Raw genomic sequence first — 24,085 nt, 5'->3', positions numbered from 1 at the left:
AAAATGGGTAGTGACTGTTCTTACTTTCCTTTTTCAGGTGATTCAACAGATCAGCCTGAGGAAAATTGCTCCTCTCTTCCCAACAGAAACTGTGCCGAACTCGAGGCAGCAACAGGCATCATCCTAACATGCTCCTCACCAGGGAGATTATTTCCATAGAACTCTGTTTTCCCTAATGCAACTTCTGCAGGTGAAATTAGTGCATAGAACAATGAACTGCCACCCCCAGCCCACCCCCGCAGTCAGAAGACAGACACACAGCAAAGCTCAGCCTAGTCCTGATTCAGTCAGCACTGCAGAAAGTGCCTGTGATGAACACGGACCAAGAAAGATTCAAGTAATTAAAAGAATTTCAATTTATACTGAGGATGATTGTCCAAACAAACAGAAAATGCCTCATTTTTCTTTTTAAACATAACACTAGCTTTCTTTTTTTTAATTTTCTTTCATCTTCCAATGTACCTATGGAACTTAGTTTTCATATTATTTTTAAGTATTGTACTTAAATATGCAGCTATATGTAATTAAGAGAAGGAATTACTTGCACATACAAATGACAGTTCCCAAATTAGCATCATATTTGGACACAAACGTAAACTCATAAAAGTCTCAATCTATTTTCTTCGCTGTCAGCTCTCTCCTTAAAATTAGGATGCTTATTTTTTCCCAGCTGTTCTTTTTGTTGTTAGACTTTCTGCTGTCCTTACCATACCTCTGGCAGGCAAGGACCCATTTATGTTAGCTTTCACCATGGGAACAGCAACCCCTGCAGATGAAGACTGAAGTTTGGTTTGTAGCAAATGGATGTTCTTCAAAACTCCTCTCTTCCGTCTTGCCTCAGGTTTGATTAAGTGAGAGGCTGCAGAGGTGGCAAGCAGCACACACTTGCTTTGTCTGTGCAGCTGGAGTGTGGGGGACATGGACCTTTTCTATTTCTCTGTTCCTCAGGCAGGAAGGTGACAGTCACTAGAAGTCCATGTGGTGCGAATAGAAGGCAATGCCAAGAAAGCAATAATAATACATTTTTATGTTGTTGATACAGTACTGGAAGACAGGTGTGGAGAAGAGCACTGCAGGCTTCCTGTAAAAGGCTGAAAGAGAAAACGACTTTGGGTTTTTTTTCTGCACATGAGAAATGAACACAAAGGAAAACAAATGCCAGCAACAAACAATTTCAGCAGTGAGTAGCTGATAAAATATCAGTGCGGTCTCTATTCTTGCTGGCACAGTGGCCAGAAAGAGCCTAGAAAGGTGTGATGGAGCTGCTTCAAGAGGCCCCAATACACTGCTGCAAGACATAACATTTCCAGATAAAGATGGGTACGATAGCTGTCATGCAAGAAAGGCCAAAAGAGAAGCCTATTCTTTGCCAGATAGGAGGAAGTTCAAATGATACAAAAATCTATAACAATTTATATTAGCTGGAGAACCAAGTCTTGGTATTTTAAGGGTAGTAAGGTGGGGTGTTTCAATTGCTTAAGCAACAGAAGAGGGTTTTTATTTGTTAAACTAAACAGATCATTTTTCTGGTGGGGGAACACCTAGATTTTAAGAAAGAAGCCAAAAAAAAGGGGGAGGAGAGGTTACAGAGTATCATCAAGTCATGCTTCTGGTGGGTGAGAATAAAAATATTATTTCCATGAGACTGAAACATAGAAGTTGTTGAGCTGATGGAAGTGGAGGTGGCACCCCTCTAACAATATCAGATGTAAGCAATTAACTTGAAGTGGCAGGTGGAATGGTTATGTACTTAAAAGCACACAAAGCTTGAACGTACAGTTGTTACAATTGACCTTATTCTCATGACTTACAGGAGCAAAACTTTTAGGAAATAAGCATACACACAGACATCTTCATGGGAAGTTCACACCATGATTTCAAGCTCTAGTTACAAATGTCTGTGAACTCATGGGGTAAAGTTTAAGGAGCCCGAAAAGAGCTACTTAACAGAAAGTATGTGGCTGGTAGCTAAAACTCACTGTACAGAAGTGTGCATTTTTACTACAGTATTAAATCAAATTAAAAATACAAGAGAGTGTGCATTAGAGATAACAACAAGCTGTCAAACTGCACATTAGCAATCCAGTGCAGCCCTCTGGATCAGACGCTAGAACACTGTGGGTTCCCTCTTAACTAAAAACATGCGCCACAACTGAGAAAAAATTATGAGAGACTTTCCTCAGTAAAAAATGAAACGGGCATGTAAATTTTCCCTGAAATCTTTCTGGCTCTTCAGGGCATTCATGAAAAGACAGAGCCCTCTACTGGCCCCTGCTTCTTTTTTTCCCCTGAAGTCCTTTAGTATTAGAGATCCAAGTGCCAGTGCTAAAAGTCGTTTTGGCATACATAGTTTTATTGATCTACATCTATTATGATGGAGTGCAGTTTAGGTTCCAAAAGTCATTGTTACACCTGCATAAAACTACTCGTGTGAGAAAAGATTAGGATCTTATCAGAATAGCAGGCAGATCTGTGTCAGTTCAGTCCTCTAGAAAACATTACATAAGGGTTATTTTTCTTTTGCTAAAATGATTGAAAATATTTGCTGTTGATGCAAATATTTCCAACAGGTTCAGGTACTAAGATTTCAAAAAATTATGGGAAGCAGGTTAAAACACTTGCCTTTCCCCTAATACAGAACAATACATTCATATGCATTTGATCCCCTTTATTATAGTTGAACACTATCCCCTTGCACAAATAGAATCTGGACTGTGTTATTTGCTCTCTGCAAATACAAAGATGCCAGACCCACCCAGCCTAGGTGGAGTTCAGAGAGAGGAGTGCAGTCTTGATGCTTTCTTAACTCTACAATAAGTATATAGCTCTGGAAGAAAAATGTGTGGTTTTAAAATGTAAAAGCTAAATATGTGTATTTTCACGTCACTCTATTGCCCTAACAGAATTACTATACATTAGCACAATGCTTGCTGTGCTTTTGATTTAGATTATACCACTTAATTTGAAAGAATTCTTGTAACTTGGAGTCATTTTACTTAAGATGCATGACGAGTAAAGGGTCACCAAGTCTAGACCCACAGCAGAGATGATGGGCACCCACTCCAGTTCATCTGACCTGAGTGCAAAGCATTCCCACAGCCCCTGCCTGGCTGCTTTCACTGCTTCTGTACCCACCCGTGGTGCCAGGTCAAACTTCCATCCTCTGCAGCGGGAGTTCAGCCCTTTCCCTGGGAATGAGAAATTCTCCTCTTTCGCTGATGGAGACTCCCAGGATGCCTTTAAGCAACCAAATTAGGGGCCAGGCCAAGTTAAAACAGTGCTGTGCAGTGTTATCTTGAAAAAGAGAGTTTAATTATTGTAGCACTACAAGTGAACTGATGTTTGGAGTTGAAGACCATGACTGAAAAGCCCTCAGACATTAGACTAGTGTGTGGGATATCTGTGTGCCAACAGATGAGAAGTCGTCTACTCAGGACAGTCTTATTATTGTACAAAGAAAGAAATGTGCAAATGGCTCTTAGGCATACGCAACTTGAACTGAACTTAAAATATTTTCAATTATTTTAGGCTGCATTTATGAATAGCGTATGGACAACACGACCACCTGAAAGGAGAAAATGAAAACAAGGTGTAGAACACAACATATGTGAGGAGCCGATCCAACAGACAAAAGGGAGCCCTAAAATGGGTTTATGTTGTTGAGGAGCAGGATGCCACTGTGGGCCATTTAGATTTTGTACACAGTGTTAAGGCTTGTCAGCTATCACACTGCTCTGCATAAGGAAACGTGCAAACACCCACCCCGGGGCAGGTTCTGTGGCTCAGGCGAAGATGGGCCCTGGTCAGAGGTGAGGCTGGAGGCTGCCATGGGGACCAGTGTTGGCGGGCAGCGGCTGCTTTCTCCAGGTCCAAGCACAGGTCGAGTCTTTGGTGTGATACCAGAATTACCCAGCAGCACTCAGAGCCTGGAAGAAGCACTGCTAGCAACCCAGCTCTTATGCTATACTGCAGTGATGGCTCAAGTGGGAGAAATACAAGCCTGAGACCCTCGTGTAAATGGCTGACAGCATAGACACAGCTCAGTCCTTCAGGTCTCCCAAAGGATACAATCATTTTTAACAAGCCAGCTACCAACCGTTAACATGTTTACTCAACTTCTGCAGTTTCCTTTGTTGTCCAAGTGTCACCATACTTGTGCTTTTGCCCTTTGTGTGCCTTAATGCAACCCACAGTGAAGTGCAATTTCAATGTTTTCCTAACTGGCGTACTTGAAAAGACAGTATTTTCAGTGCAGCAAAGTTCCCAAACTGGCTGTGGGAATCAGCTAGTCCAGCAATTAGTCACATGAAACAGCAACTATACATGTGCTATGCTTTCCTCACAAGCCTGCTACTTGTGCTGTCCAGATTGCTGCCAGTTGATGTCCAGTGTCATCAAAGGCAGTTGGGAAAACTTAAATGTAATTGATAAATGCAAATACCATTCATTTGTTCACCCTGCCCCCTGCAAGATGAGCAGAACCCCTGCTCCTGAGTTGTTCCTTCTACAAAGCTCTTCAGAGCACCACAACAAATACCTCTCTCTCCAAATTACTGCCAAATACTCCACACTGATTATCTGGTTAGATCACATATGATCAACCAAACATCCACGTACAGCTCCTGTGGCAGGAGCCTAGGCACATTGCCTATGTCCGTACACATCAGTTATAGTGTCCACAATCATCCTGGACTCCACAGTTTCCCAGTCGGTACAGCGGCATGTTCCTCATCATGTTTTTGGCCTAAGCAAACCAGCTCCATCCCAATCAATCAATTTCCCAGGCACGGTTCAGTAGTCTGCATGAACCCAGGACACTCCTCGATGAGCAGTCCACATGCAGCCACCCCATTTTGGAGTCTGGAAGTGTTTAGTAGCATATAAAATCAGTATCAGCGCCAGAGCACAATTTCAGGCATGCTAAAACATGGCTTTCGTGAGTACCAACTGGACCGTGCCGGCACAGAGGCTGCTTGGCAAATTCAGTTCGTACCTGGGAAAGATGAGAATCAGCAAAGCGCATCAAGGCCAGCATTGCCAGGATGACACACGACTTCATTGTACATCCAGTAATGCACGTATCGGTAGGGCTGACAAAAACCACATTGAAGCTGCACCCAAGAACAGCCCCAAAGGCCATACTCGTGTGGGATATTAAAGCATCTTTCAAATTATTCCATGGTTTCACTTATGAAAAGTGGTACATGATTAGAAAAAGGGCTAGTAATGGTAGAGTTTGGCAGGATACTAGAAAATAATGGAAAGAAGAGACTCAAGCAGAATGAAGTAACATAATTAGGAAGAATCTTGGAGATGATGTTGGAAGGAAAGCTTCTTCGGATCCAAGGAAAAATACTACATGGGGGATTTCTAAGGACCCATTTTCCATCATACAAATCCACCGACTTTCAGAATAAAACACACATATGAAAGCAAAAACAGTGGAGATACTGAATTATATTTATCATGAACTTGGCTGGACCTGTCAATAATCATAATCCATCAGGCAGGAAGTCCTGCACACACGATGGACATAGCACAGCTGTGGCAGCCTGACATGCAATACTGGAAAAAGAAAAAAAAATCTTGTGCACAAAGAAACAATAAATACCCAACTGAAAGACAAGATATAGGAAAATACCTTCACAGACCAGTATTTTCAGAGAGTTTATTTATAGAATCATTATTGCAATTTGGCACACAATCAGAAAATGGTAATACAATTTGGTGGGACAACAGGAAAAATGCTGGAGTGCTGCTGGCCCTTTAGGGTGAAAAAAAGAAATGTGAATTACAAATAAGGAACAATCAGGGTTGGAAACAATATTGTCTGAGAGTGAGCTCTATCAGCTGTAGATCATAAAAACCCTGAAAGACTTACAACCTCAAGACACTAGGATGAGGTTTAAGTCCACTAGTAACATAGACTGAAGCTGCCAGAGGCGAGTTTAACACAACCCAGGTTGTTTGCTTTATTGGCAGAAGCTGAGCTCTTCAGAACTTAGCTTAATTTAGTGTTTGTGTTTTATCTGGCTTGCTTCTGCCCACATTGAATTCAGTGGGAATGCTGCTACTGACTTCAGCAAAATCAGGCCTTTCACAGAGGGCCAATGGAGCCTCTTTCATAAGCAATGAAGCTCTGCACCCAGAGGAACAGAAATGCTGAACTCTTGTAACATTACACTGAAAAGCTGTTTTCTTCTCCTTTTTAATACAGTTTAACTTCTCCTTAGTCCATTTGCATCTTTTCTGCATGTCCAGTATCACTAATGTAATGAACCTCTCTTCAAGAGGCCTTTATTTTATTTACATCTATCACACCTTTGGTAGGACCACCACCTTAGACCTCAGTCCCAAACATTAACAGCCTGAGGATAAACTGGATAGTTTGCTGCTGTGGCACTCACTCTGGGACTGTTTCCACCTCCAATCTCTCATTTTTCTTGTCCACATGGACTAAGAAAGGACCACGGACCAGGAAGGAACAGAAAAATGAGTAGCAACAGAGGGGAAAATGGCTGCTAATTGTTGGCCCAGAGGGAGCATCAGAAGGAAATTGGATGAGCACTTCTGAATCCCTCTCAGAAGAGCTGTAAGAGCTGATGCGGCATCTGAAAAACTTGAAGTATAAGGCTTCAACAGCTTCTCGGTAAGACCCATGAGTGGCACGACCTGCTCACGGGGTGGGAAGACACTTGCAGCAGGTGCTAGCACTTCGTTATAAGAGCTGCCATACAGAAGGTGTGGTTCAAAAGTCCGAGTCCTCAGACTTACCACAGTCTTGTCCCAGGGAGTTATAGTACAGTGAAGTGGATATAGCACAGTTTTATCACTGAGGATAGCAGGTCAGAAGATAGACTATGAATGATATTTTGGCAAAGTCAGATCTGTAATTGTTTGTGTGAAAGGACCTAAATCTCTACCACAAAGCATTAAAAAACAGCTCAGCATGAATGGCCTGACAGGAAGCCATCCATCCAGGCTCTCCTTGGTTAGAGGCAGTCTCTCCCACCCTCATCCTGCCTGGGTTTAAAATCATGCAGGCATTTATCTGTGGTCCATTAAATCTTAACTGTATGGTTATCTAACCATACATATCTTGCCCTGATGGGCAAAAGAAATGAAATTATCAATGTAATTTAAATCAAGAAATGGAAATAAGTGTTCTCTGTTACAATTTCTCCAGCACAGCCATCTGCTTCTTTCCTCTCCACTTCTCTATACTTTAGAAAACAGATCCACAAAGGGGTTGGGAGTGACTGAGGAGACAGTAGCCTACAAAGGCAGTTTTGCCAGAGAAACTGCGACTGGAACGTCCATGAGACAACGAAGCAGCCAGCTTTGGTTAGCATAACACAGACGAGGCCCAGCACAGCACTCAGTCACTTCTCACTGCACTGCTCTGGGGGATGCGGACTCCTTGTTTTGTGCTATTAAACCAGGAGTATACAGTATTGCACTGCTGCTGTACAACTCCAACAGATGAGAGGATGTTGGGGTACATTTGTTTATAAACAAAAAAGCAGAGATGAACTCCAGTGCTGGCTCCCCTCCATGCCCCTGATCTCCAACCACTGGCTGTTTAAAAAGAAACCTCTTCTCACACCTGAAGCCAATTAGAAAAATCTGTGCACTCTAATGACCATGAAGTAAATGCAAATATATAAACCACCATCACTATATGACTTTGCAGCTTCACCTATATGGTTAATTCGCCATCCAAGTAAGCCATCTCTGCTAAATATTTTCATTATTAGTATGTGCTCTGTAGATCAGAACAGCTCTTACGTAAGTCTATCTGTAAAAGTCTGGCAAACAGGTTAAACTTGAAACCAGTTAAATACAATATTCAACCCTTTTATTTCTGTGTCCATTTATTTAGAAAACATTAATTCAAGGAACGAAAGTTAGGACTCTTGCTACAGTACAAGGTATCATCTATGCTATTGACCACCATTTTTGGCAGAATGAAAAAGAGAAAATACAAGCTTTAGAATACTTTCACTTGCAGTTACCTTAATCATAATAACCACTCAAAAAATCCACCATTGGAAAACCCATGCTAAAACAATACATTCTCTTACTTCCCTTGTTTGGAGCTAGAATGATACCATGAATTTTTTTTTCATTAAAATTTTTAGAAAAGACATACTTTTGTAGGACTTACCTGCACCGTGCAATTGTTTCAAGTAGCATCCCTAAAAATTGTATGACAGTTTTACGTGGCAATGCCTAGAATGTAAAGAACCATGTTCTAGTCCAGCAGTGAGACGTGGGTATGGTATGACATCCTACCACTCTGGGCATAAGCTTAAGTCACATCCACATACCTGAGACCAAACAAATATTTAAAGCCAGAACAGCAAAATGTTTTAGAACGGAGTGCAAACATAGTCAAAGAAATAGGATATACTGAGTGTTAACACTATACAAACAAATATCGAAGTGCACTGGCACATGGGCACTAAGCAACCACTTCCGAATACTTGCTGGTCTGCGCAAGAGTTGCATTTATTGCAAAATAGCATCAGAAACTGATATTCACCAGGTGCTTACTTATTCTCATACCAAAGCAGCTCCTCTTTAACCTAGACTGGGAGACCTCAAGCACCACCTTAGGCCTTAGCTGTGGGAAAGCTGTATGAGCTCAGGCTGCGCCACAAGTAACTAACCAGGCAACCTCACGCTCACCTTTTCTTCATCTTCACAAGAAGTGAGATCGGGACAATAACGGTCCACTGTGAAAGGTACTGACCACAGTGATCCATTGCAGCAAAGCAATTCAGGATATAAGTGGGTCTAAACAAGCAGATGTCTTCCTAATGGAAGACTAGGTATTTTAGCCAGGATCTGGGAGGAAGGAAATTTTTCTTTGTATCTTACCTTCCCAAGGGAAAAATAGGCAAATACTTCTGTTTACTGTTCCATACCTTCGGCTAAGATGCAAGTAAGCCCTTGTATGATACCTAACATCTTATTTTTCATACAGAAGCTAAGTCTGATGACAGCTTATGCAAGAAAGTGACAGAATTGTACCCAAAACAAAAGCAGTCACATTTTCACCAGGTAAGATTACACATGATTTTAACCCGAATCTAAAACCACAACCTGCCACAGGCTTTGTCTTAATTGCCTATTTAAATATTGTGCATTCAACCTCTGTGACACAACTATATTTTTATACTAGGCTAACTATGGCTATTTCTCATATTTAAATTTTAATCTGTGCTCTTTAACTAATAAACAAAAGACCTGCTTTTTTTTTTTTTTATTAGGCTTTAAGTCATTTAAATCAGCCTGAAGGAAAAAAAGAAAAGCTGCAGTCTTCTTGTATGGTATTACTAAAGCCTTGATAAATATCTGGATTTTTATTCTTCACTGAGGTTTGAAAAACTTTTTGAGCTTCCAGACTAGATCAGCCCCTTTTCAAAAAGGGCATACTCACTCATTTGTCACAGCATATAGTAGTTTATTAGACTTAAAAATTGGAAGTTAAGTTGCTTTGTGTTTTATCTACATGTGTAAAAGCTATTTGCAAATAGCAGCAATAGTGTCAATTTTGGAAAAACCGTAATCTAAAAAAAACTACCCGTACCAAAAGGCTAGTAGGACTAAGCTTCAGTCTACTTTGCCAGTAAGTTTACAAATAAAAGTCCGTATCTGTAGTTATGCGACATCTGAGGAGGTCTTTTGGAAATGTGAACATTAGTCAGAAGTTAAGAGGTATCTAAACATGCTCCACTACTGACATACAGAGAAAAACCTCTTTATAATCAGAACAGCGGTATGATAAAAGAAGTTAAAATGAAAGTAATTAAGAATTTGGTTTAGACAGCCTAAGCTTATACTGAATAAACTTTGAACAGAAAACTGTATTATGAATTATGATTATTCTGTATTATGAATTTTAGCTTTCTTCAGGAGACATGGGAAGTTTATCTACTGATAATTCAAGCAACAGGTATATTTTAACCTTCTGAAGCCCTTCAGGGGGTGCAACAGAACAACAGTACAGATGGTTACATTTTTGCAGATAGAAGTCTAAATATTTTAGAGGTGCAACAAATCATCATTTGATATCAAAGGGCCCATGTTCTGTTCTGCGTATATTGGACTGACAAAGCATGTTTTTCAGTAAAGTTTTGCAGACCCTGCTGTACTTTAGTACAAGTGCCACATGTTCTTCTAACTTGCTTAAACAGATTCAAGTTCAAACGGTCTCTCTTTATGTAAATTTCCACAAACCAAGGAACCACAAGCTGTTTGGAGCCCAGGAGCTTTCTGCAGAAAAGAGTGCGCCTTAACCTAAAAAGACAGAAAGTTATTTCTGGGGTTGTAGAAAAATTGCTGGTTTATCTCTCATGGTACAAATGGAAACAACCAATCAACTTACTACTTCTGTTGAACTCATTCCACATGACTCTGTCCAACGGAAATAAACAAATAGACAAAAAAAACAAGTACTGAATGAAGAAGCTGCTTCTATAGGCATAAGCACCAAATGATGAACAAGTCCTACATTAGAGAAAAATCCAGCATGCATCTTCAACACTGTACGCAGAAATCAAGGACAAGAAGTAACTGTTAAAAACTATACAAGGAAACGTTGCCTTCTTTTTAAAAGGTATATGGAAATAATTACACTGATTAACAAAACATTGATATTCACAACCCACCTGAACTAAACTGGTTTACATCTTCAGGAAAAAAGTCAAAATAGTACAGAACTTTTCTTTTTTTTGTCTTAAAAATCAGAAAGAGTGCCACGCTGTCAAAGATAAACTGTTGCTGCATATAAATTTGCGTCAACCTTCTTGTGCTTTCTGTTCAGGGGATACAGAACACAGGGTCATGTTTCCTGCTAAATTGTTTACAGAGTTATCAGATGCCTGTACAGATCAACCTTTTTTCCTACCTAATTCATTATGGAGATGCTACAACTACAGTAACAAGATGTAAAAGGTTCCAAGAAATTCCTGTGAAAACTACTTAGGTTATTTTATGAATCAATTTGGATTTTTCTTTAGTTCACCTACGTTCACAAATATATACTGTGTATGCACCTTGAATATAAGAACTGCATGAAAACAGTCTGAAAAAAATGAAACATGGAAACTGAAGTGTGAGGCAGTCAGTCCCCTTCCTACTTCTGATTATTATTATTTTATTCTTTTTTTAAATACCACCACTGAAGAAACCCAATGCACGATACAGTCCCCAAACCCACACCAAACTGCTTTGCTTTGCTGTGCATCTTTCCCAGTAGGTTTTCACACCTGCTTCTTCAGGCAGAGCATTTGGAGGCTACAGAAACATGACTTGTACTTCTCCATCAGCCAGGTTTATTTATGTGATGTTTTTTCCAGATCTGGAAGTTTTTCAATTAGTGCTTTATGGTTCATGTTGATACTGGCTATAAGTCCTCCCTCATTGCCATCTGAGCCAGTGTAACTAATTTCTTCACCAGTCAGGGTAGTCATATGGCCACCCAATGCTCTCAACACTGCATTTCCAGCACATATGTCCCACTTCTTAATGTAGGTGACATGGATATACACATCAGCTTCTTCTTGATTTTTTTCAGCCACGTCAAGGAGGGCCAACACTTTATAACCTAGAACAAATGGGCAGAAGGAAAAAAAAAGTTAAGCTATTTTTTCCTATTCATCACAAAGGATAAATCTACTAGTAAGTGTTAATAATATGCACATACAAGATTTAGGAAAGTGATGTCATTAATTATATCACGCCATCCAGTAAAATGGCGGAGGCACCAATAAACTTTGTCTGTCCTCTGATTTGTAGAGAAAATTTGAAAAAAGGAACCCCCGCTCCCCCACCCCTGATTTTTCAACTACACCCTAATTAAAGCCTTGGGTATTTGGGACACAGTATTTTTAAACAGTCTTTACCAATATGCTACATAAACTTATCTAGAGACACTTTAAAGGAACAAGACCAGAAATGTAAATGTAGTTTTGCTCTTCGGTTCACTCACTTATTTCTCAACCTCTGTATTATGCTGAAGCCTATCTTTTTTTCCCTTGCTTTTTATTACAATAGAAGGAAGATGCATATACCGCTCTTTATTAAAGCAACTCAGCCCACAGCATTCTCCTTCATTATACATTATGCAGTACAAAGTCATTGCTCAAAATAGTACTTTTTCTTTTATGGAATTTTTTCAATTTTTCAACTGTTCAACCAATATCCTTGTTTCATTAAACTGTTCCTTTCTGTATCTTCTCACACAGAGTCAAGCCCTGCAAAAGATCTACTATAATTAGTTACACTTTCACTTTCTTTATCACAAGAAAACTTATTTAGATTAATTGTCAAGAACCTATGCAAGGTCTTCTTGACTAAACAATTTGTAAGGGAGCTCTAGCTTTCCATATTAAAGACACAGGAAGGTACATTTCTGTAAAACTCAAATTTTGCATGGCTTTTCTGAGACTTTAAAACAGCTCTTGCTTCACGCTACTGCCTCACATATTTGCATTCTGTCAGTAACACGCACAAGGATATTGTGTAAGGTTACAAGAAGTAAGCTAAAGACCTCTTTGGACTGAATATGCAGCAGATGAAAATGGACTTTAGTGACACTGGTTTTCTCTTTTGACATAAATGCAAGAAATAGTACCAAACTTTGTTGTTTTTTTTTCTTAAAACATTGTTTAATTAAACATACTACTAGTTAACTCACAACCAACTGATTCTCTTCTATGATTCAGTATTTGGTCACACAACAGTCATTCCTCCACAGAGGCATCGGTGCCTTCAGTGGATGCACATCACTGTGTTCAACGAAAGGACCACAACAACATTGCTGATCAAGGTTTAGATTCACTAACATACTAACTGGTGAAGAGCCTGAAGCCTGAACTAAGTTTGCATGTAGGTTTCTATACACAGGAAGACCTGTGTCCCCATTGTCAAGTGCTTGCTTCTAGGGATATGAAGAACAAAAGGTAAGAGGAAAAAAAGAGGAGATGCCACAGTTATATCCTTTTGTCTATCCCGTTCAATCATTCAGGAGCAATAAAAGGAACCAAACCTGCTCCACCAGCTGGGATTATCACAGTCTTATTTCCAAACGTCTGCCGTGCAACCTGCTCAACTTTTCCTGCATGGGAGCGGGATACAATGATCCTTGGAGTTTTCTCATTGTAGGAGGAACGAGCTTTTACGTTTGACCCGCCATCCACCATTGCCCAGGCTACAAGAGAAACACAAATTCTGCTACGATTTACAGAAGATAATCTCTGTTAAGTATAAAGATAAAAGGATTCTTATCTGAGAAAATGGAATTAATGCCTCTGACTTAATTTCCCTCCCTACTGTAAAACAGAAAGTTAGGGCTGACAGAAGAAGGGTTGAATGCCCACATGTGCACACAAGCAGAAGAGAAAGATAAATAGCCCCCACACGCACACCGATGTGCATATGGCATTATCCCGTGCCCAACTATTCTTGTGTGATACTTCCAAAAAAACCAGAGTAAGCGGGAAAATTCCCAAGTAGTAATATTCAGAACTTGCAACTGGAAAGCCCCACTACACTTCAAAGCAGATAGCAAAAATGTTATTGAGTCATTTTGTTCAGAAGGGTAGCGATGCTGAGGACTGGATTTAGAATATACAACCTCCCACTTGTTTCATCGTGAGGTTCAAAGCCAAGCTTGGTAGGTGGCACGCACTAACCATTAATTTGACATTTACTTAGCAGACTAACCAGCAATTTCATCTCAGTAGAGGGCCAGATTGTATGGCAACAGACCGAATCCTGTGTAACAACAATGCTGACTGCCCTTTATTGCTTTGCATTTGTGTGGCAGTGTTAGGAACAATCCTAGTCACAACATATTTGTATTTCCAGCTTGGGAAATTAATACTCTTCACACAGAATGACAGAATTCATTGCATCTCATCTGATGCAATGTGTCAGCATTTCACACTTTGCTATTATTAGAGGAGATAAATTCTCAAAATTACTGTGCTTAAACCCCATTTCTTCAGATAGATGTTTATACTTAGAAAAATATGTTCCAAAAAACCCCATGATTCTTAAAGTATACTGGAATATAGCACATACTTCAATAACTGGAAATTAAGTTTCTATTTAAAGACCGTAAAATATTTAGCACAAAACATTGAGCGTTCAGTGGGCAAAAGAGAATAAAAAAAAAATATTTATTCCATTTCAATTTCTGTGCCAGAGCTACTGCATAACTTCACAACTCTAGAGGTCAGTATTGTCTAGGGGAAAATGAGAACAAAAATACTTGTTTCAAATATATAGTATGTAAGGCGCAAATACTAAAACTTCTTTGAAACTTTCAGCTGTGCATACACATTGCCAAACCTGTAGCCATCCTCACTGATACATCATTAATACTAAAGAATTAATTAGTTCAGGGTTGTGGCATTAAAAAGCATGTCAGAAAATCAATAAGGCTATGCTAGACAGTCTTGCCTGTTACATACTAACAGCTGCCTTTAAGATCTTTAATCTATCTTTGTTGTTCACACTGAATAAACACTAGCTCGTGGATTTAATATCATGGACCCAAATCCTTCTGTCGAATGACAAAAGTACTCCTCTGCTAAAGACTACCAGCACACATAAAAGTGGTCAGTATGTGTAGGTTTCACTTTCTTTGGTTTGCTATCGTTCCGATTGAAGGGATTTTAATCCTTAAGCATATTGTTAGTTAGTTTGTTTTAAACACATCATTTTTTTGTTAAACAAGAGCAGCATTTTCCTATGTGGTTTTGTAGCACAGAAGAGCAGCACTCTTTTGCTCCAGGTACTATTTTCTCATTTATACCTACAGATGTACTCTTAAACATCAGACTTTAACTACCACTGTGACTGAAGATGGTGTAAGTATGTCAAGGCATAAAGGTACCTGTATATGCTGAGAATGGCTTGTGTATCACTCCTATTACTGGTTTACCATTTACAGCCACGCAAACCATTGTTGTGACATACTGTCGAAGATCCTCTGTGGGCAAAACAAGAAAGTGAGCAAGTTTACAGACAGATGCCAAGAACAGAAGAAGAAAGCAGACCTGACATTATAGAAATGTTGTTCTTTGAAGACTAGTCTACATTCTCCCTCTTACCATTATGTAACTTTGTTGTATCTTCAAGTAACCTTGCAGTTTTCGAAAGATTTTAAAGACTCTCAGTTTCCCAGCAATTTTTCCTGTTCAGTAGATGCTAACAGCTGTGTCTTATGCAGCATGTACTTTCATGGAAATCTGTGCCCCTGTATTCTCCCTTCTCTGCCCTACCTCCTATCCTGTATTGGTCAAAGCTCATAATTCAAATACCAAAGAACATTCACCAGAAAAGGTGATTGTATAAATAGAATATTTGAAAAAAAATAAAATCCCCACTTTTCTGTTTGTTCTGTAGTACTTACCAGCAAGGATTTCAGCTGGATTGCCTTGAACTGCTTATGCGACATCTTAAAATATTTGAAAAAGGGGGAGATTGAACTATGCATGCTTTTTTGCGAGGAATACCAAAGTCATTTCAGAGGTAGTATATATAAAAGTAAATGCAACAGTCTGACAACTACAGAGATTTCATTATGCAGTTCATTCAATTAAATCACACTAGCTTTGATGTAATACATTTTAACAAGAGATGCCATCTTAAATACTTACTATTTTGTATCCAGTATAAAAGGCAGACATCAGAATTACATACATGATTTGTCAACAAGAATCAGCTACCTGTGTATTCTTGCGTAGCATCTAACGGATCGATCCAGACAGTAACACTTTCTGCTGGAACCTCTTTAGGCTGTATTTTTTGTTTTATGTCTTCAGGAATACTGCGGTCCCAAGAGATTGTCTCCTGATCAGCCGTATCAACACGCTCTTCAGAGTTTATCTATGATAAGACGACAAAAGTAGTTACATTAACTTACCAGCTACAGTAACTGTGGTGTTCGGGAAAATTACAGGTTTGCTCATAGTTTTTCTTTCCCCCTTCACTTCCAGCTAAAAGTGCATGAATTAGTCATTTTTTAGCAACTCACAAGCTATTACCGTGATGCAACAAGCAATGGAAAACCCCAATCCAGAATTTTAGTGTGAACCACACCACAAGAAAAGAAACAAAGACAGAAACAAAGCTGTTTATTTGGCTGCAGCTCTTCCTACTAAGCATTCTCACAGTACGAATCGCAGGTTTTTTTTAAATCAAAAGTTAAATGCAGTTGCTTCAAAGACTATAAGCAGAACATCCACGGGCCCTGATGCAATGTACCCACAAGTGCTGAGGGAGCTGGCAGATGCCACTCTCCATCATTTTTGAAAGGTCACGGAGGACAGGAGAGGTGCCCGAGGACTGCAGGGTAGCCAATGTCACTCCATTCTTCAAAAGGGCAAGAAGGACAACCTGGGAAACTATCAGCCAGTCAGCCTCACCTCCATCCCCAGAAAGGTGATGGAGCAGTTCATTCTGGAAGTCATCTCCAGGCATGTAGAGGAAAAGAAGGTGATCAGAAGTAGTCAACATAGATTAACCAATAGGAGATCATGCTCGACCAACCTGATGGCCTTCTATGACGGTATACCTGGCTGGGGAGATGAAGGGAGAGCAGCAGATGTTGTTTACCTTGACTTCAGCAAGGCTTGTCACACTGTCTCCCATAATACCCACATAGACAAGCCAAGGAAGTGTGGGTCAGATGAGTGGGCAGTGAGGTAGATGGAGAACTGGATGAAGGGCAGAGCTCAGAGGGTTGTGATCAACGATGCAGAGTCTGGTTGGAGGCCTGTAACTAGCGGTGTTTCCCAGGGGTCTGTGCTGGGTCCAGTCCTGTTCAACATATTCATCAATGACCTGGACAAAGGGACAGAGTGTGCCCTCAGCAAGTTCGCTGATGATACAAAACTGGGAGGAGTGGCTGATACAGCAGAAGGCTGTGCTGTCATCCAACGAGACCTGGACAGGCTGGAGAGCTGGGCCGAGGGGAACATCATGAAATTCAACAAAAGCAAGTTTAAGGACCTACACCTGGGGAGGAACAATCCCATGCACCGGTACAGGTTGGGGGACAACCTGGTAGAAAGCAGCTCTGCTAAGACGACCCTGGGAGAGCTGACGGACAACAAGCTGACCATGAGCCAGCACTGTTCCCTTGTGGCCAAGAAGGCCAACAGTACCTGGGGTGCATTAAAAGGTGTGTGGCCAGGAGGTCAAGGGAGGTTATCCTCCCCCTCTACTCTGCCCTGGTGAGGCCACATGTGAAGGACTGTGTCCAGTTCTGGGCACCCCAGTTCAAGAAGGATGGGGCCAGACTCTTTTCAGTGGTGCCCAACGACAGGACAAGGGGCAATGGGCACAAGCTGGAACACAGGAGTTTCCACCTGAATATGAGGAGAAACTTCTTTCCTTGAGAGTGACAGAGCAGTGGCACAGGCTGCCCAGGGAGGTTGTAGAGTCTCCTTCCCTGGAGACCTTCAAAACCCCCCTGGACACATTCCTGTGCCCCCTGCTCTGGGTGTGCCTGCTCAAGCAGGGGGGTTGGACAAGATGATGTCCAGAGGTCCCTTCCAACCCCTACCATTCTGTGATTCTGTGAATATTTGACTTTGGAGAATCGTGCGGTATACAGATATATATAATAGGTGTCTCATATCCCATTTATACAGATCAGTAGATGCAGACTGAAATGTACAGGTATTTTACCAACAAATATTTTGCAGACTATGGTATGGTATGACTTGGAGTAGGAATCCTAGTATATACTCCTGCTTCTGGAACTGAGGTACAACTAGCAATTTAAGCAGCTCAACTGGATGTAACCATTACACAACTGTCAGATTAATGTTATTTTATAAACAGGTAAATAACATTCCCTATCTTTAGGGTAGGTTTGGCTAAGGACCTAAGGCAGCTCATGAAGAACATTTATAAACAGCAAAGGTAACATTTAAGCCTATTGTCACTTGCTGCCTAGCCTAATGAATATTATTCTGGACCAGAGGGCATTTCAGTATGCTGAACAGTTTGGTCCAGTAGCAGAGCACACAGTCCCAGTCTGTTGAATGGATGAATATTCTGCAAAACCAATACAATGTTATGGTGTCTGCAGTAGCAAGGTATTTTTGGATCACAACAGATGCAGTTATCACAAAACACTGTATGCACTGATTTCTCATGTTACAAAACATCACATAACCTGGCAGGAAGACCTACTGGGGAAATATGGATCAACCTGCCTTAACCCATCCATACCAGCTTACTACCACTCCAAACATGATTTATGGAACTGTAATGCACATGGACGTAAGTAGTGCTAACAGGAATTTAGACAAGTTCATCCCATTTACTTTTAGCACCTCAGTCACATTAGGAGAGTAGTATTTCTATGCTCCTTTTACTGCCAGGGGGAAAAAAAAAAGGAAATAATGGCTACTGTGCCTTTCAAGCTTCAGCCTGTGTGAACCCTTCAGAAATGCACTGTGTTGCTAATTACTCAGTAGAACAATGACGCTTATGGCATCAATGCATCAGTTGTTATATGTCTGAAGTGGAGTGTAACCAATCTGGACTTTTAGGACATTTCAGCATATTAGGAACACAAGCTTTGTTTATTCTTGCTAACTTTAAAGGTGGCTTCCTCTAATACAATTCTAAAGGGATGCCAAACTGACAGATGTCCAGTCAAGGCAAAACAGAAGGCACACATGAGATACAATGTGTCTACAACCTAGAAGCACTACCTTCCCTTTACTTGCTACACATGGAGTTGAGACTGCTAGTTCAGATATCTGACTGCTAGAGCAAATAAAACCCCTCTGAATAGAACTACTTGTTATTACAGATGTTGCAGGCAAGTGGCATTGAAAGACAATGAAAATAAACAGACTACAGTTGAATGGTACAGACTTGGTATCACCAGGATTTTTACGTAGTTCATATAATGACAAGAAAAGACATCACATACCTCAACTGTAACATTATTAGCAAAGGGTTAAGGGCCATCTTCTCCAAGAAATTTCAAAGAAAGCAAGCATACAGAACTGCAACAACTCCAGCCATACATCATAGCCATCTTCTCACATAAAACCAACATTTGAAGCACTGTATGTCAAACACAGAGTCCTTGAAGTTGCTGTGATATTTACAAATTAAACATCTGTCATTGTACAATAAACTCCATGATTGTGTTTTCCCCTAGGGAAGACAGTCCTGCAAAGTCAAGATGACTAGTCCCACAGACTTGGCAGCCTCAACACAGCCCCTGGGCAGTTTTAAGTTCCACTACAGCAAGTTATGCAGCACCACAAAAAAAAAAAAAAACAAACCCACCCAACAAACCACATTTCCTCAACAGAAGGAAGAGGCCTCCAGAAAGTAAAAGGGCTGGAGCCAATCCTCAAAAGGAAGAATATCTTGTTAAACCTGTTGTTACACTACGCTAAATTTAAAAGACAAACTATCTGAAAGGTATTCTTTTCAGATAAAGACTTCCTACTGGTTCAAATTTTGTAGCAGTGGCCATGATGCTGCAGCATTTATAATGCTTGTGAGGAAACTCTCCCAACAGCTGTGATTAGTCTGCCATAAAAAGCGAAAAAAGGGGAAAAAAAGGTAATAGTGATGAGGTTGCAGAGCCATCCAGAGGGGAAAAAACCAAACCAAACAAAAACTAACCAACAACAAGAAAAAAAATCAACTGGGTCACTAGTTCTTCCATTCATATGACCATTTACTGTGTAGCCTTGGCTGAATACTCCACAAGTCAGAGTTCAAGTAGAAATTCACAGCCATTCCACCACATGCAGTTATCAAATTTCTTTACTGTTAGGAAGCTACATTATAGTTTTTGCAAGACATAGTTGCCTGAGAGAGAATCACCAACCCTTAATGCTGGGAACTACTCCCCCCCCCCCCCCTTTTTTTTTAAATGCATGAGAATATACCCAGAAAACATGCCTTTTTATTGATACGATTAGTACTCCATTCCTACTTGTCATTCTCATTTCCTGGAAGCTTCCAGAGGCCGTGACCTTACATTTCAAGCTTTTCTGCAGTGATATAGGTATATAGTTGACTGAATTCCCAAGTCTTCACTCAGAAATTAGGAGCAGCTACGGTAGAAAGACAATCACAACACCAAATGTTTCAGCTTGTTCCAGCAAGACAGTCTGAGTCAATGAAACTGCTACGTTAGTGTAAATAATTATAAAGTTTGCATGCTTGCTACCATATACATAACTTTGCCTACTTGTCAGATTTAGATAGCAACCCGTCATACAAGAACTTGAGACAGCAAGCATAAGACAGAAATAAACAGCTATTTGGGGTTAGCCACCTAGTAGCTGTAAAAGCCCATCTCGGGAAGTTCTGTAAGCTGCCCACCAACACTGAACTTAACTACATCATTTCAGCAATCTTCCCGAGTTATGCCTGTGGGAAAAGTCCTCCTCACAAAGAACGCATCAAACATGGAGATTTAATAAAATATATGTAAATCAGTGAACAGACTACTGCTGAAAGGTCAACAAAAAAAAATACTTTATAAACAAGGCAGTCTGGCTGCATCTTGCAAGCGCAGAGCTTCCTCAAAGTGAGTCTGTGAGATGGAGGAATCCCATAACGGATGAGGGATGCTGCTCGTGGGAGGCAGCAGCAGAAGTCAAATGGCAACGCTGGGATCAACCCACAGTGTGCCTTCTGAAACACACACGTGTTCCCAGCCTTCAGTAACCCGCTGCACAGAAAACACTCTCCTCCGGCATGTTGGTGATTGGAATTTAGATCTGCTCAGGGACACAGAAAGCAACTCAGGAGTATACTACAAACACATGTGGATAAATGCAGTGCTCTGAACAAACAGCCAACAGTCCTCACCACAAAAAGACTTCAGGGAACCTCACAGTGGCTCGTTGTTCTGCGTTGGGCTAACCCCTACCAGCACTTCACGATGTCTATGTGGCAGCTTAGAACCCAACAAACTAGCTGAACACTAGATAGTTCTCTGTGGCAAGGTGATCATTCAGGTTTTTTCCTGGTTTGAAAGAGTAGGACACAGTTGTAGTTTTGCCTTTGAATTCACCCATTAAAGATAAATTAAACTGAAAAAATATATGCTACAGAAATTTATTAGAAATTTCTGTTCAAATACATATTTTTAAAATAAACTTCAGTACATGAAAATGCAATGCTTAGGAAGTGTTTGGTTGCACATGAATTTTATTTAAATTTTTACTCCCCCTGTTTCCACACATCCTTATCCATCCCCAATACTCATTTTGTATTTTAATATGCAAATAATCCAATAGCTTCAGGAAAGATGAGGTAGCACAGCTCTTCATTGCTGAGAATGTCAATATCCCCATCTGATAATTAAGTCCTCTGCAATCCAAATCTCAGTGCTGTTTTATTAGAATAGAAAACAAAACAAGAACACCACAAATACTATCTTACCTATACCATAAAGAAGAAATACTATTTAAGCTATTCATGGTAAAACCAACACAACAAAACAAAAAAGACCCACAGTTTAGGTAACAACAACAGATAATATTCACTAGTCAGAAGATTATTCCATGTAATACATTTCAAGAACAGAGATTGGAACAGGTTGCCCAGAGAGGTGGTAGATGCCCCATCCAGGGAAATATTCAAGGCCAGGTTGCACGGGGCTCTTAGCAATCTGATCTAGGTGAAGATGTCCCTGCTCACTGCAGGCGGTTTGGGCTAGATGACCTTTAAAGGTCCCTTCCAACCCAAACATTTCTACAAATTCAATGGATAATTCTATTGATTTGAATGGGACCATAAAAATTAAATGCATGATATTTTGTCTGGGGCTCCAGGCTAAGGGGAATGTCAGTAAAATATTAACAGATGTTTGACTTTGTTCTTCTGTCTTGTTAAGGCACTAACTCTGCATGACATACACAGCCACTTAACCAATGATTCTGCAACGTAAGCATTATGCATGCCCAGGATTCAAACTTAACTTTGCCATTTGCCCAAGTGACCCACCCAGTGGATGAGGGAAACGCTGTGGATGTTGTCTACCCAGACTTTAGCAAAACCTTTGACACTGTCTCCCAAAGCATCCTCCTAGAGAGGCAGGAGGCTCATGGCTGAGACAGGTGTACTCTTTGCTGGGTAAAAAACCGGCTGGATGGCCGAGCCCAGAGAGTTGTGGTGAACAGAGCTAAATCCAGCTGGCGGCCGATTACAAGCGGGGTTTCCCAGAGTTCAGTTTTGGGGCCAGTTCTGTTTAATATCTTTATCAATGATCTAGATGAGGGGATCAAATGCACCCTCAGTAAGTTTGCAGATGACACCAGGAGTGTTGATCTGCTCGAGGGTAGGAAGGTTCTGCAGAGAGATCTGGACAGGCTGGATCAATGGGCCAAGGTCAACTGTATGAGGTTTAACAAGGCTAATTGTCAGGTCCTGCACTTGGGTCACAACCCCATGCAATGCTACAGGCTTGGAGAAGAGTGGCTGGAAAGTTACCTGGAGGAAAAGGTCCTGAGGGTGTTGGTAGACAGCCGGCTGAACATGAGCCAGCAGTGTGCCCAGGTGGCCAAGGCGGCCAACAGCATCCTGGCTTGTATCAGCAATAGTGTGGCCAGCAGGAGTAGGGAAGTGATCGTGCCCCTGTATTCGGCACTGGTGAGGCCACACCTTGAATACTGTGTTCAGCTTTGTCCCATTCACTAAAAGAAGGACATTGAGGTGCTGGAGCATGTCCAGAGAAGGGCAACAAAGCTGGTGAAGGGTCTAGAGAACAAGTCTTATGAGGAGCGACTGAGGGGAGACCTGGGGTTGTTTAGTCTGGAGAAGAGGAGGCTGAGGGGAGACCTTATCACTCTCTACAACTACCTGAAAGGAGGTTGTAGCAAGGTGGTTGTTGGTCTCTTCTCTCAAGTAAAGAGTGATAGTACAAGAGGAAACAGCCTCGAGTTGCATCAGGGGAGGTTTAGGTTGGAAAAATTTCTTTACTGAGGGAGTGGTCAGTCATTGGAAGAGGCTGCCCAGAGAGGTGGGGGAGTCAACATCCCTGGAGGTGTTAAAAAAAACACGTAAAATGGCACTTCACGACATGTTTTAGGAGGCATGGTTATAGTGGGTTGATGCTTGGACTTGATGATCTTAGAGGTCTTTTCCAACCATAATGATTCCATGATTTGTATTCCTGTGACAGAAGATGAAGGAAAGGAGCAGAGGGACAGAAGTAAATAAGTAAATTCCAACATTTACAAAGAATGTTGATTGTTTGTAATGAATGATTCTGATACCTTCTTACTCGCTGACCGAGAGGTGTCCCCTATGGACAGTGGAAGATGCTATCAGCACTATATGTACCCTCTGGCCCGAAGTCCAGAGAAACCAGTAAGAGGGTGCCCACAGCTAAGCACCTTGAAAGGCATACTGAATTACCAGGTGGCTACACAGGACCATACTTTATTTGCTGTTATTTGATTGTGCTCCAGAGATGTTACAACTCAGTGGAGAGCAGTTCAACGAGCAGCCTTTGGGCTTTCCCCTGCTTACAGGCCAAACCTCACACCCCACCCCTCCAACCACTGCCATCACACTGCTCTGAAGAGTGACGTGCCCTTATGCCCACTACACTACAAGTCACTACACTACAAGTTTTACCTCCATTTGCTCAGCTTCTCTCTGGTTTTTCCCTCAAATGCATCAGAGGTGAAAGCTGTCTCATCTTCTCACAGCATCTGTACATACACAAATTCTGTGAAGGAATCAGATGCCAAAACCTCTGAACATGAACATCCACTCGACAAGTCAGGATGTATAAATATGCACAACAGGAGAGCACTCTCCAGGAGAGCAAGAAATGGTCAAAGCACCTATTTCCAACAACCAAGGAAAGTATCTATCTTACCCTTGGTTGTGAAACAGGGCTCCAAAATCTGCTACAGGAGGAAGGACTCACATTCACACCAAGACTTTGTTCACCTGCAGCCAGGGCCACTCATGATGCCTCCCTTCCAACTTTTGAATTTGGGGGCAGCAAGTAGCAGTTTTCACCATGAACAAAGGCTGTGTCCAGAAAGCTTATGTT

General features: G+C 41.0%; 1 protein-coding gene across 1 annotated transcript in view; it reads right to left on the bottom strand.

Annotated features, from left to right (window-relative positions):
• Positions 1 to 7,841: 7,841 nt before the first annotated feature.
• The window catches only part of BPNT2 (3'(2'), 5'-bisphosphate nucleotidase 2), a 23,142-nt gene continuing 6,898 nt past the window's right edge, over positions 7,842 to 24,085 (bottom strand). Inside the window, exons 2-5 of the mRNA XM_064442678.1 lie at positions 15,747 to 15,906; positions 14,912 to 15,007; positions 13,058 to 13,219; positions 7,842 to 11,614 (exon numbers count right to left, since the gene is read on the bottom strand). Of these exons, the coding sequence (XP_064298748.1) occupies positions 11,343 to 11,614; positions 13,058 to 13,219; positions 14,912 to 15,007; positions 15,747 to 15,906 (690 nt within the window). The 3' untranslated portion in view covers positions 7,842 to 11,342. The remainder of the gene's footprint in view (positions 11,615 to 13,057; positions 13,220 to 14,911; positions 15,008 to 15,746; positions 15,907 to 24,085) is intronic.

Source organism: Phalacrocorax carbo, chromosome 2 (genome assembly GCF_963921805.1).
Source record: "Phalacrocorax carbo chromosome 2, bPhaCar2.1, whole genome shotgun sequence".
Taxonomy (NCBI): domain Eukaryota; kingdom Metazoa; phylum Chordata; class Aves; order Suliformes; family Phalacrocoracidae; genus Phalacrocorax; species Phalacrocorax carbo.
Note: the sequence above shows the minus strand (reverse complement) of the source record. Positions and strands in the feature narration are given on the sequence as shown.